We start from the raw sequence: 12,050 nt of genomic DNA on the forward strand, positions 1-12,050 counted from the left end.
TGATCCAGTTGAAGAGATAAATGTGCATAGGATGAGACTGACAACATGAGGCAGTAAATGCCAAGGTCCAAACAAGCACTTCTAAGTCCTGTAGGAGTTGAAATGAGGGAGCGGTTGTTATGGTGGCTGAATCTGCAGGGAAGGCTTTACAGAGGAAAGGATCTTTAACTGATCTTTGAAGTATGGGTAGGATTAAAATAGGATCTTCGAAGTGTGGAGATGTGAGAAGAGCATTCAGGAATGGGACAACAGCTGAATCAACAGCAGGCAGGCAGATACATGGGGTATATCCAAAGGAGACAATAAGTAGTCAATACGTGTTGAGGTTAAGAGCCCCTGTTGCAGACTCAAATCTATGGATGCAAATCCCAGGTCCAGCAGCTTACCAGCTCTGTGACTTGGCAAGTTTCTTAACCTTTCTAAAACTGTTTCTTTATCTGAATGACAGAGATAGTAACAGCACCTACCTCAAAGGATTGTTATGCCAATAAAAAGCTAAACACAGTGAGTGTTACACCTTAAGAACTCAACAAATACTAGTTATTACTTTTACTAAAGAGACCACTTTTCTTGGTTGGAGACTTCGTGGGCTGTGGTAGCCTGTGCTTCAGTTGGAAAGAAAGTCCGATTTTGGAGGCAGGCCCTTGCACGGTGATTGGCTGGATTTTTGTCCTGTGGCCCTAGGAGGGTGTTGAAAGCGAAGGAGCAGATGAGAGGTGCTCATAGTTGATCTGTGAGACGCGGAGGTGGGAGAGATCGGCTGGGCAGCTGGAGAGGCCAGGGATGCGCCCTCCCTCTCCCACAGCTCTGAGCCAAAGACTCACCTCTCCCCTTCCTGGATTCCACATGTTTTGTATGTGTCTCCAGGTCCCCCAGGCAACAGGGCCACTCTTCTCCATATTTAATATTTAAAGGAGAGAGAGAGTGAGAAAACGAAGTTGTCCAGATTGTTGAAATTATATGTCTACAGAGTTGTGAAAACTCACCATGAAAGCTTATTTCATCTAAGGAATGGAAAAATCATTTAAGGAGCTATTGATTTATTTATAATACTAATGAAAATAACTCTTCTGATTCTGATTGGATGAATGGCTTAATATTCATTGACTACAGATGTTAGGCTACATACAAAGTGTTTAAAGAGAACAATTCCAGCACTCCAAAAACTGAAAGTCTAACAAAGCAAGACAAATGGCACGTAACTCATTTTATGTAGCTGTTTATGACTTAAGATGTTTATATATATGATATATTAAGGAGGGTTTCCAAACATCAAAAGATATTCCATAACATTGGGATCAGTACACTTACAGACAGAATTGTATTTTATTTAATAAGGAAAGGGATTTTCTAATTATAAGAGCCTTTGTAAAATGCAAAAAGGTACAGAAAAGAAAATAAGTCACTTTAGAGGTAATGTCTTGTTAGTTAATATTAAATATATTTCCTTTCAGTCTTTTTTCTATGCATTTATCTATATTTTTTTATAAATGGAGATCATACTGCATATCATAACTTTATAACCTGTCTTCTCTACTTAATATATCTCATGAGAACTTTGCTTGTCATGAAATAGTTTTAATCTTTCATTTTTAATGGCTGCATAATATTCTATTGAGTTTTTTTCCAGTTTTGTTGAGATATAATTGACATATAACATTGTATTGGCCAAGGTGTACAACATGATTTGGTATATGTGATGTGTAAAATGATTACTACAGTACGTTTAGTTAACATCAGTCACTTCATATCGTTACAATTTTTTTTCTTGTCATGAGAACTTTTAGGATCTACTGTCTTAGCAGCTTTCACATATACAGTACAGTATTGTTAACTATACTCACCATGCTGTACTTTACATCCCCAGCACTTATCTTATAACTGAAAGTTTTTACCTTTTGACCACCTTCATCTATTTCTCCCACCTCTTACCTCTGGCACCCAGCACCAATCTATTCTCTGTACCTATGAGTTCATTTTTGTTTTTTGGTTTTTTTTAGATTCCACATATATGGAAGATCATACAGTATTTGTCTTTATCTGACTTATTTCACTTAGTATAATGCTGTCAAGGTCCCTCCATGTTGTCACAAGTGGCAGGATTTTCTTCTTTTTTATGGCTGAATAATACTGCTCTGTGTGTGTGTGTGTGTGTGTGTGTGTGTGTGTGTGTGACACATATTCTTTATCCATTCATTTGTCAATGGACACTTAGGTTGTTTCCAAATCTTGGCTTTTGGAATTAGTGTAGCAGTGAACATGGGAGATGCAGATATCTTTTCAAGACAGTGATTTCATTTCCTTTGGATATATACCCAGAAGTGGAGTTGCTGGGTCATAGGGTAGTTGTATTTTTAATTTTTAGAGAAACCTCTATACTGTTTTCCATAATGACTGCACAAATTTACAATCCCACCAGCAGTACACAAGTTCCTTTTTCTCCACATCCTTGCCTGTACTTGTTATCTCCTGTCTTTTTGGTAACAGTCATTCTAACAGGTATGAGGTGATAGCTCATTGTGGTTTTGATTTGTGTTTCCCTGATGATTAGTGATGTTGAGCTCCTTTTCATGTACTTATTGGCCATTTGGATGTCTCCTTTGGAAAAACTGTATATTCAGTTCCTCCACCCATTTTTAAATCAAATCATTTGGTTTTTTTCCCTTGAGTTGTACGAGTTCTTTATATATTTTGGATATTGACCCCAAGTTATATTGGTGTTTAGCAATTCTATTATGGTAGGATATTTGGGTTGTTTCTAATTTGTTTTGCTATTATAAGTAATACACAGTGATCATCTTTATAAGTAACTATGCTTAAGTTTCTGGTGTTTTATTGGGATATGCCAGAGAAGGAGAATTATTTTATCAAACAGTAAGCATTTTAAAGCTCCTATTATATAATGTCCAGTTGCCTTCCAGAGAGGCTGTACCTGTTTGCTGTCCCATCAGCAGTCAATTATTTTTAAGGGAACACTGTCAACCCATTGTCTTTCTTAATTTCCGTCACTTTTAATTTACAGAGAGAGTTTTAAATAAGAGCCATCGTAGTTATAAGAAGCATGAAAAAGTCTTTAGGGCAGAGGGGAAATTATTGAAATAACCAGTATTGAGGGGAAGTGCTGCAGGATAAAGGAAGGCTTCATTATGTTTCCAGGTGTGATAGCTTGGGGCAGTGGGCAGAACGTGTGGAGTGGGAAAAACTAACTGCCCAACTCTGAGACCCCTGAGGAACAGACAATCCCTGAGGTCCCCTCCAGCCCCACCCTCCATAATTGTCTCTAGATAGACAGGAAGACAGCAGGAATGAGTCCTTAAGTGGTTTACCAGTCTCCTCAAAGGATAGCAGGCTTTGAATAGAGCCCATTCATCTTAACTTTCTTTTTTGCCTGAAATTAACCTCCCAACCCTGTCCTCATCCTTCTGCCAACTCACCTCTTCAGAGTCATGCAGACTCTGTTGGACTCAACTCCTCTGAAGGGTCACTATCCCAAATTGCAGGATATGTCTTATCAAATCCCTGTCAGGAATGACACTTTACCCTCTGGGGCTTCATGAAATGGAGGCTTGGGATTGATTCTTTGCCAGAACTTGAGCATTTCACGAGCTTAGCAAGAGCAGCTTCCCTTCTTCCCTGAGAATCAGCGATAAGATTGTAAGGAGAGTAAGTCTCTGAGTGCTGCATTTGTTTTCCATCAGACAGGGACAGCACTTAATGTGCAGAGATTAGTTGCTGGGGGAGAAAAGAGCAAATGAGGCAAAAAAGCAACCAGAGGAATAAAAAATCATTTTAATAAGCTTATGTCATAAGTTCTTTAATGTAGCAACTCTCTCCCTGTCTCTTTCAGGTGGCCTTAATTTGAACCCCTTAAAGTTTCTGGTTTTTGACTGGAATTGGAGAGATCAGAAGTTGAGAAGGATGATGGACATTCCCGAGGTACCATGTAACTAGCAATCCAGCAATTGCCTTTAATCTTTTTTTTTTTTTTTTTCAATCTGAACTTGAGTTCAAACACAGCAGTAAAGTCTTTGACATGGGGAACCAGCACATTCTGGCCTTTGAAATGATTTCTTTTAACTCTGAAGTAACTACAATTATAGAAGCCATCTAACCCCTTACATATAACTGTATCCTTTCCATGTGTTTTATAGGAATCAGCTTTTTTTCTTCATTAAATGACCAGTGTCCTCTGCCCCACTGGGGACCACATCTATACTGCATCTTTGAGAAACAGGAAGATCTAGAGGACTTGGCATATTTCCCTGTGCCTTGTTTTAGAGACACAATCATCTTTGCCTTTTCATCCTTATAAATGCACTTAGAGGTGGGGGAGCACAAACTTGCCTCATAACCTACGTCTCCACATACCCAAAAACCCACTTACTTAAATTAGAGGGCTATTTTGGTTTTGGGGAGTGGGGAAATTTTTTTGATGTCTCAATGGATTAAAACCGACTGAATACTGAATAGCAACAGCATTAGCTCATTATATATTTATGAAAGTAATCCATTATCATCATAATGTGAAAAATTGAGGGACTTCCCTGGTGGCACAGTGGTTGAGAATCTGCCTGCCAGTGCAGGGGACACGGGTTTGAGTCCTGGTCCGGGAAGATCCCACATGCCGCGGAGCAACTAAGCCCGTGCGCCACAACTACTGAGCCTGCGCTCTCAAGCCCGTGCACCACAACTACTGAAGCCTGTGCGCTCTAGGGCCCGCGTGCTGCAACTACTGAGCCCGCATGCTGCAACTATGGAAGCCTGCGTGCCTAGAGCCCGTTCTCCACAACAAGAGAAGCCACTGCAATGAGAAGGCTGCACACCACAACGAGGAGTAGCCCCCGCTCACCGCAACTGGAGAAAGCCCACATGCAGCAACAAGGACCCAACGCAGCCAAAAATAGATTTTAAAAAATAATTAAAATTTTTAAAAAAAGAAAGAAAAATTGATTTGCCACCCATCATGTTATCATGTGACTAATCTTTCAATCTAGCCTGATGCTTAGAAGTAGCTATTGGAGAGAATAGGGCTGTGCAGTAATAAACACGGCTGCCAGTCACCAACCAGAAATAAATCACGGCAGTAACTATCAAAGAAGCTTGCAATCATTCCTCCAAACATGTTGAATGAATTAATTTACTATATAAAACTATATCCTCAGAATGACCAAACCTGATTATAATTGACTGCCGAGTTAAGCTAAAAACCATTTTCTCAGTTCCCTGCACACACACATACACACACACACACACACACATACACAGTCTTCTGAACTGACTGTTTTTGTTTTTTTTTTTTAATAAATTTATTTATTTTTGGCTGCATTGGGTCTTTGTTGCTGCCCGCGGGCTTTCTCTAGTTGCGGCGAGCAGGGACTACTCTTTGTTGCGGTGCGTGAGCTTCTCATTGCGGTGGCTTCTGTTGTTGTAGAGCATGGGCTCTAGGTGCACGGGCTTCAGTAGCTGTGGCTCGCGGGTTCTAGAGTGCAGGCTCAATAGTTGTGGCGCATGGGCCCAGTGGCTCCGCGGCATGTGGGATATTCCCGGACCAGGGCTCAAACCCATGTCCCCGGCATTGGCAGGCGGATTCTTAACCACTGCGCCACCAGGGAAGTCCCCTGACTGGTTTTTTAAAACTAGTTTAACCAACTTGATGTCAGGCACGTGAGGTCATATTTGATTATTTCAGTTATAATGTTAAACCTGAGTAAACCATCACTAGTTTTCTAATTATAATAATGAGGGAGAAATAGTATTCAAAAAAACCGTTTTAACCCATACTTATTTTTATTGTGATTATGTCATTATTAACAGTTATCCTGCATTAAAATATTGTATATAGTCTATAGGCACACTTTGGATATCTTGAAAAAGATTTTTCTATGAGATTTTATGTTGAATGTTGTACAAACAAAAGGACATCTTAATGAAATTGATGTCTTACATAGTACCGCTTCCTTTACTTACGTAAATATTTCAACTCTGAATAAAATGCAGGTTTTGCTCTTCCTGATTCTGGCCATAACAGCTGCATAAATACCAGGGACTCCAGATGGTTGAATTTATTCACCAAGACCATCTTTTCTTGATTTTAACCTTTTTTTTTTCTTTTCTCTCACTTAGATAAGAAAGGAGGTTTTTGAAATTCTGGAAATGGGAGTCCTCAGCCTATGCAAGTCAGAATCTTTGAAGCTAGGCCTTTTCTAAGTCTGGGTCCTAATGAAAATTCCTGTTTTCATGGTGGGATTTGCATGGCTCTGGCCCATTGCAAGCAGTTGGTAAATATCAGCTATTGTTTTATTAAGTTGATTGTATCACCAGATGGATCACTGGGAATCTTAGGTGGGGATTCTTTTACAAAAATGAATCTGTCCTTTGCCAACTCCCTTGTATAATAAAGTATCACTGGCTTGTGTGTGATTTTTGTTAAGCAGACTGAGTTTTTCTTTCACCAACTGGCTTCTGATGTGACTGTACAAGAGAGGGAAAGAGCATCTGGGCAGCCTCAGGCAAGCCCCTTCCCTCTCTGAGCCTGTTTCATCAACTGTGAAATGGGAATACTGTCTTGCAGGATTGCTGAGGATTTCATGAGATGGAATGTGTGGAACAGATTTGAAATTGTGATGCCTAGTCCCAGTGTGAAGGGTGGCGGTGGTACTACTGGTGGCAAGAGCTGCAAGGATATGCGGCACTTTGTAAACAAATAAAAGACAACAATGTAACTACAACTCTTATTCATTTATTTAATTCTTTGTTTTGAGATAATTTCACACTTACAGAAAAGTTGCAAAAATAGTATAAAGAATTTCCATATTCCCTTCCCCTAGCATCCCCCAATGTTAAGGTCTTGTATAACTATAGTACAGTTATCAAAACTAAGAAATCAACATGGGTACAATACAGTTAACTAAAATACAGACTTTATTTGGATTATACCAGTTTTTCCACCGATGTCCTTTTTCTATTCCAGGATCCAGTGAAGGATCCCACATTGCATATAGTTGTCATTCTCCTTAGTTTCCTAAGAAGAATATATATAGTCTGTCACAGTTAATCATTAAAATAGTTTTGGAGGAAACGTCTTATTATTTATATTTTATAGATGATTAAACTGAATCTCAGAAAGGACACACACTACTTTAAGTAGCAGAAGCAGAAGTCAAACCCAGATCTCCTATATTCACTTCAGGACACCATGGTTATCTATCTGGGGAGTCGGGCATATATAACAAATGAGATAATAAAGCAAACAGTTGCCATTACTGGTATATGAAGTTCCACATTCAGATATTGAGAAATGTTAAAGGAGTCCAGCAGCGTAGCACATCACACTCCGGCAAATCACATGCTTCCACACACCAGCGACTTGCTGTTTGTGCACCTCTGTGGGCTAGAAGCCACACACGGGGATTCAAAGGATAGGGGAACACGTTCCATCCTGCAGGACTCTGGCTCAAGCTCAACAAGTTAAAGGAAAAAGAAAGAAAGCCACCACAGCATGAGAATTCATTCAAGCTATAGCTAAACTTAGCCCTTTGGGGGCTGACCCTCCCCCAAGTAAGAGAGAATTCCGCCTTCCAACTGAAACATTGGCTCTTCCTGCCTGATGACCTTCAAACTGCGACATCGGCTCTTCCTGGTTCTATGGCAGCTTTTGGCCTTCAAACTCAAACTGGAGGAACATCAGCTCTGCAGATTTTGGACTTACCAGCCTCCTCCGTAATCACGTGAGCCAATTCTTTATGATAGATCTATATATACATTTAGATCTATTGGTTCTGTTTCTCTGGAAAACCCTAATATACTCCTGTGAAGCATCTTTTAGTTTGGGATTTTGGTTAGGTTGGTTTTGTTGTTTTATAAAAAGCCTAAGAAATACTGTTCTTGATTTGTTACTGTCATGACCCTTCTGGTAGGTGTTACATATGTACTATAATCACGCCGAATGTTGGAACAAGAACCTAGATTGCAAACATGCCCGCTATTTTGTAGGCCAACTCTGCACACATAATCTAATCTCACAGGCTGTTACTGCCTTTTAAACTCAAGTTCTTGACCATGTTTATTTAGTAAAACAAATAGTAGATGTGAACTAGGAGTGTTCACTGCCGTCTTCTCACACAGATCTGTCTGATACCAACAGCCATACTCGTCACCACCTCCAAGCCAGATTCAAATGGCTCGCTGAAAAGTCCCCATTGGTGTTCTGCTTTTTTTCCAGTTTTGCAAGGGAAAGCTTTGACTCTGAATTGGAAACCTCCCAGTGTAAGTAATTGCATTTGTTTTGTATTCTTTTAAACTAGGTAGATTTGCCAAAGTCATTGTCTTCTTTAACACAAAAATAGTCCAACATGGCTTCTCTGCCGAATGTTAATAAAAAAAGGAAAATTAGAAGCTCACATGCTACCTAATTTTTTTTAAATCCTAATTCTACATCTTAAATGCATCTTGAAGAGGAAGTAATTATTAATAGCGTAATGAAAATGATGTTAGTGGATTTCAAATAAGTGAAAAAAAAACAATAATACCATATTGCAATATTGAACATTTAAATGATTATCTATTTTGCTCTCCCTTTCTCTTGCATCATTTGGGCTACTTCAAAGCGCATGCTTGAGGAAAGGTTAGGAGATGTTTTTCATCTACACTTTCTGCCAGAGCCTTTCTTATGGATGAAAAAATTGGAAACTACTGAGATTAGTCTTCTGTGTTCTGCAATCCCTGTTTGCTTCTCCCTTCCTCATTATCACAAAGAGCAAAGTTAGCTGTAATCTGAGAGCATTTTCCCAACTTAGTTTATATTCACGTTAAGGGACAGCCACATTTGGGAAAAGCTGACAGCACTCACTTCTATTATTTGTATTAATCTTGAAGGATTTGGGCAAGTTCTCAAGGATAAATGCGTTTTCCCCCTTTCAGGAAGGGTTGCCTCGAATTAGCCACCATGTCCCAGAAATAGCCTGTTGTAACTGCTTCCCAGTGTTGCCAGATGTTGGTTTATACAGACCTGCTGGGGACTGTTCCTCCTAGGCATGGCAGTTAGCACAACAAGCTTTTTGAGCCTAAGTAAAATATACCCAACAATGGCTGATCGAAGGGAGCTGTGCTGCTGCTGAATATCGGGTCTGGTTAAGAAATAATTCCAGGAATAGAAAGACTTCGCGAGTGCAAAGGAAGAGTCACGTAATTCTCAGTATTACCATTATGTGGTATTACGCTGAGCAGTAATGTTATAAATGTCTCAGAAGTATATCTGGGTCACCCGCAGAACCACCATGAAGAGGATATCCCAGGACTGCCAGTCCGGATTGCCAGACAGCAGTGCCGTGAAGCAGCAGCAGTTGCCCGCCTACCGGCTACAGCTCTCAGCCAACAAAATCCTCTCCGGCTTTTTTGCCACAGGCGTGTTCTGCCTTGGAGTGGGCGTCATCCTTCTGTTGTCTGCAAAGACCATCAAGGAAGTAGAGGTGTGTCCCATCTGACTTTTTTGCTGCAATTTCTAAGAATTTTCAGCTTTGGGACTATAAAGAGTGGTCAGTTTGAAAACCCAGCCCCTCGACAGGGAAGTGGATGAGACTGGAGCATCCCTTTTTCAGCTGGCAGGTGCAGATGGTGAAAGAGCCTCTATGTGGTGGCTTTGTTCATCCCTTCTCCCTCTGGAGGACAATCACTCTCACACTGGTCAGTTCAGCCACATTTGTTTACAGGGGCCTGGCAAAGTCAGGAGCTTTTTATGCTGTCAGAGTACTGAGCAAGTGACTGGTGGAGGCGGGAGGAGAGGCAAGACCAAATGACTGCCAGGGACCCGTGAATCATATTGATAAAAAGAGCGAAGAGCCAAAGATATAGGTCTTCAATTTTGCCCCACTTTCAAGCATTGTGTCTTTCCCTTTGCAAATAAATTCCATCTGAGATCATCACTTTAATCCAGGAAAGGCAAGAACACAAATCTTTCTGGCCTCTAAAGGATACTTAGCAAAATAAACCAAGTTCTACTCAGAGTGAGAAAAGCGGAAGTTGAGCAGTGAACCCCTCAGTTACAAGCCTTTTGCCGATTTGACAGCAAGCTGTTGGAGGATGAGAAGCCCAGTAGCTGGTCTGAGGAGGGGGAGCTCAGATCTGGTCTGAGGCCATGCCCGCATTTGGTCTAATAAATTAAGTAAATGTTTCATGCAAATCAGCTCTGAGCAGGTTATGCGACATCCCAGACCGTATGACCTCCACTCTGAAGGCAGCCATGGAAAGCTCATCTATTCCCTCTCCCCACATAGGCTACTGGCAAAATTACCATGAAGGCCAAGTCTGTCAACCCTGATTTAACGTTCATGAGTGTCTGAAGGTACTCAGAGTTCTTCTGGGTGTGTAGATGAGTAAGGTTTGTAAGAGTTGAACTCCATCCTCAATGAGCTAATGATAGAGTAAGTAAGGTAGTGTGTGCGAAGAATGGAGAGCTCAGCCACGGCTGGCTTGTTTGCCACATCCACAACCCCTTCCTTGCACGTCACCAGTGCATACTAGGCACACACTTACTGAAAGAACGGATTACGGCAAATAGCAATGACTTCAAAGAAGAAAATTGCATTTCAGGTCCCACTCCTCCTACCAACACATACTGCTCTCTTGCCTTTCCACTGAAATTTTCTGTACCCCACCCCCCAGCTCCTGGCAGGTGCCCCTAAGTCCTCTTGAGTCCTCCAGTGTGGTAATGTAAACCACCAGGCGCCACCAAGTGACAAAGGCAAAATGGCAGGAGGGAAGTAAACTTGCCTTGTTGAAGGCGATAGCAAAGTAATTGGCTTACAAGGTTGATATTCATTTCCATAAAGTTCATCCTGTTTACTGTTCTATTTTCTCCTTCACCAACCCATTTCTGGTTCTTCCCCTCCCCTTCCCATGTCCTTCCAGCTTCCTCCCTTCTGGGCACCCATCCCCACCCTCTATGAAGTGCAGCCTCCATTAAGAGACAGCAGTTGCTGAATGGTGTCACCTTAGCGATGTGAGGAGAACCTCACTCCATGGTTGGCCAAGGCCACTCTGCAAACAACTTTCAACAGAATGATTTTATCATGATGTTAAGGGGATTTTCCAATTGACTTTTCTTTTAAGCCACTTCAGATAGGACTGTTTCTAACACTTTGCTTTTATACAGGAAAATCAGAAACCACCCATAGAGGGTGATCCTCTTTTGCACATGGAAGTGTTTTGTTGTAATGGGTGGTAAGATGAAGTGTGTATCCCAGGCCAGTGTGGTCAACACACACCTAGTAGAAGAGGTCTGAGCTGGCTTTCCTCTTCTCACTTAGCCCTGGGGCACAACGAGAAAGTGCCCTTTTTGCAATTTACTTTAAGCAAGAATGATAATTCCTGCCTTTCCAAAATTCTGTGAGGACCAGACTATGATCTTTGCTGTCATTTTAGAGCTATAGGTTTGAGCAGCAAAAGTAGACAGTAGATCAAAGACATGTTTCCCTTGTAAAATGTTTAGAGCTAGAAAGCACCTTGGATATCATCTACTCAAAAATTACTTGATCATGAAAGACATTATTTCCTAATTCGGCGTTGATAGAACTCTCTCAAGAATCCATGGAGTAGTGTGTATACTACTAAAATGACCTCACAAATCAATTAATTGCTAGCCAAAATGATGCTGATGAACAAAATGTGGGCCCTGGAAGTTAAGTATTTAACTCAGGATCAGAGACTGGCTGAACTAGCACCCGTTTCCTCAGTCACAGTTCAGTGTGCTGTTGATAGGTCTCAGTTAGATACAGCCCTGTTCTTTAATGCTTTTTAAAAATTAGAATGCAGTGTCACTAACAGAAAAGGCATCAGTATTTTTTAAAATAATAGTTAAAGTCTTGCTGCATACTTAAAGAATGATTTAAGTAAATATAAGCATCTAAGTACAATTAAGTAGCCTTTTGGCTAATCTTTAATTTAGTATTCACACTTTACCTCTTTGACTTCCAAACACCCAGTGACTTTGCAAGCATTCAAAATTCCTTCTTTCTTTCTTGTTACTCTTCTCTCCCAAAGAATCTAAAATCCCA

The 12,050-nt window shown here is 40.7% G+C and overlaps 2 protein-coding genes across 10 annotated transcripts in view; both read left to right on the top strand.

Annotated features, from left to right (window-relative positions):
* CMSS1 (cms1 ribosomal small subunit homolog) overlaps positions 1 to 6,433 on the top strand; it is a 393,486-nt gene extending 387,053 nt beyond the window's left edge. For all 9 annotated transcript variants that reach the window (XM_082392182.1, XM_082392183.1, XM_082392180.1 and 6 more), the window contains 2 exons: positions 3,848 to 3,936; positions 6,124 to 6,433. In XM_082392182.1, the coding sequence (XP_082248308.1) occupies positions 3,848 to 3,936; positions 6,124 to 6,207 (173 nt within the window). In that variant the 3' untranslated portion in view covers positions 6,208 to 6,433. The remainder of the gene's footprint in view (positions 1 to 3,847; positions 3,937 to 6,123) is intronic.
* A 146-nt stretch (positions 6,434 to 6,579) lies between these two features.
* The window catches only part of LOC309628827 (cell cycle control protein 50C-like), a 33,297-nt gene continuing 27,826 nt past the window's right edge, over positions 6,580 to 12,050 (top strand). The window contains 1 exon segment of the mRNA XM_082392249.1: positions 6,580 to 9,467. Within this exon segment, the coding sequence (XP_082248375.1) occupies positions 9,237 to 9,467 (231 nt within the window). The 5' untranslated portion in view covers positions 6,580 to 9,236.

Source organism: Balaenoptera borealis (genome assembly GCF_965194805.1).
Source record: "Balaenoptera borealis genome assembly, chromosome: 5".
In the NCBI taxonomy this organism is placed as follows: domain Eukaryota; kingdom Metazoa; phylum Chordata; class Mammalia; order Artiodactyla; family Balaenopteridae; genus Balaenoptera; species Balaenoptera borealis.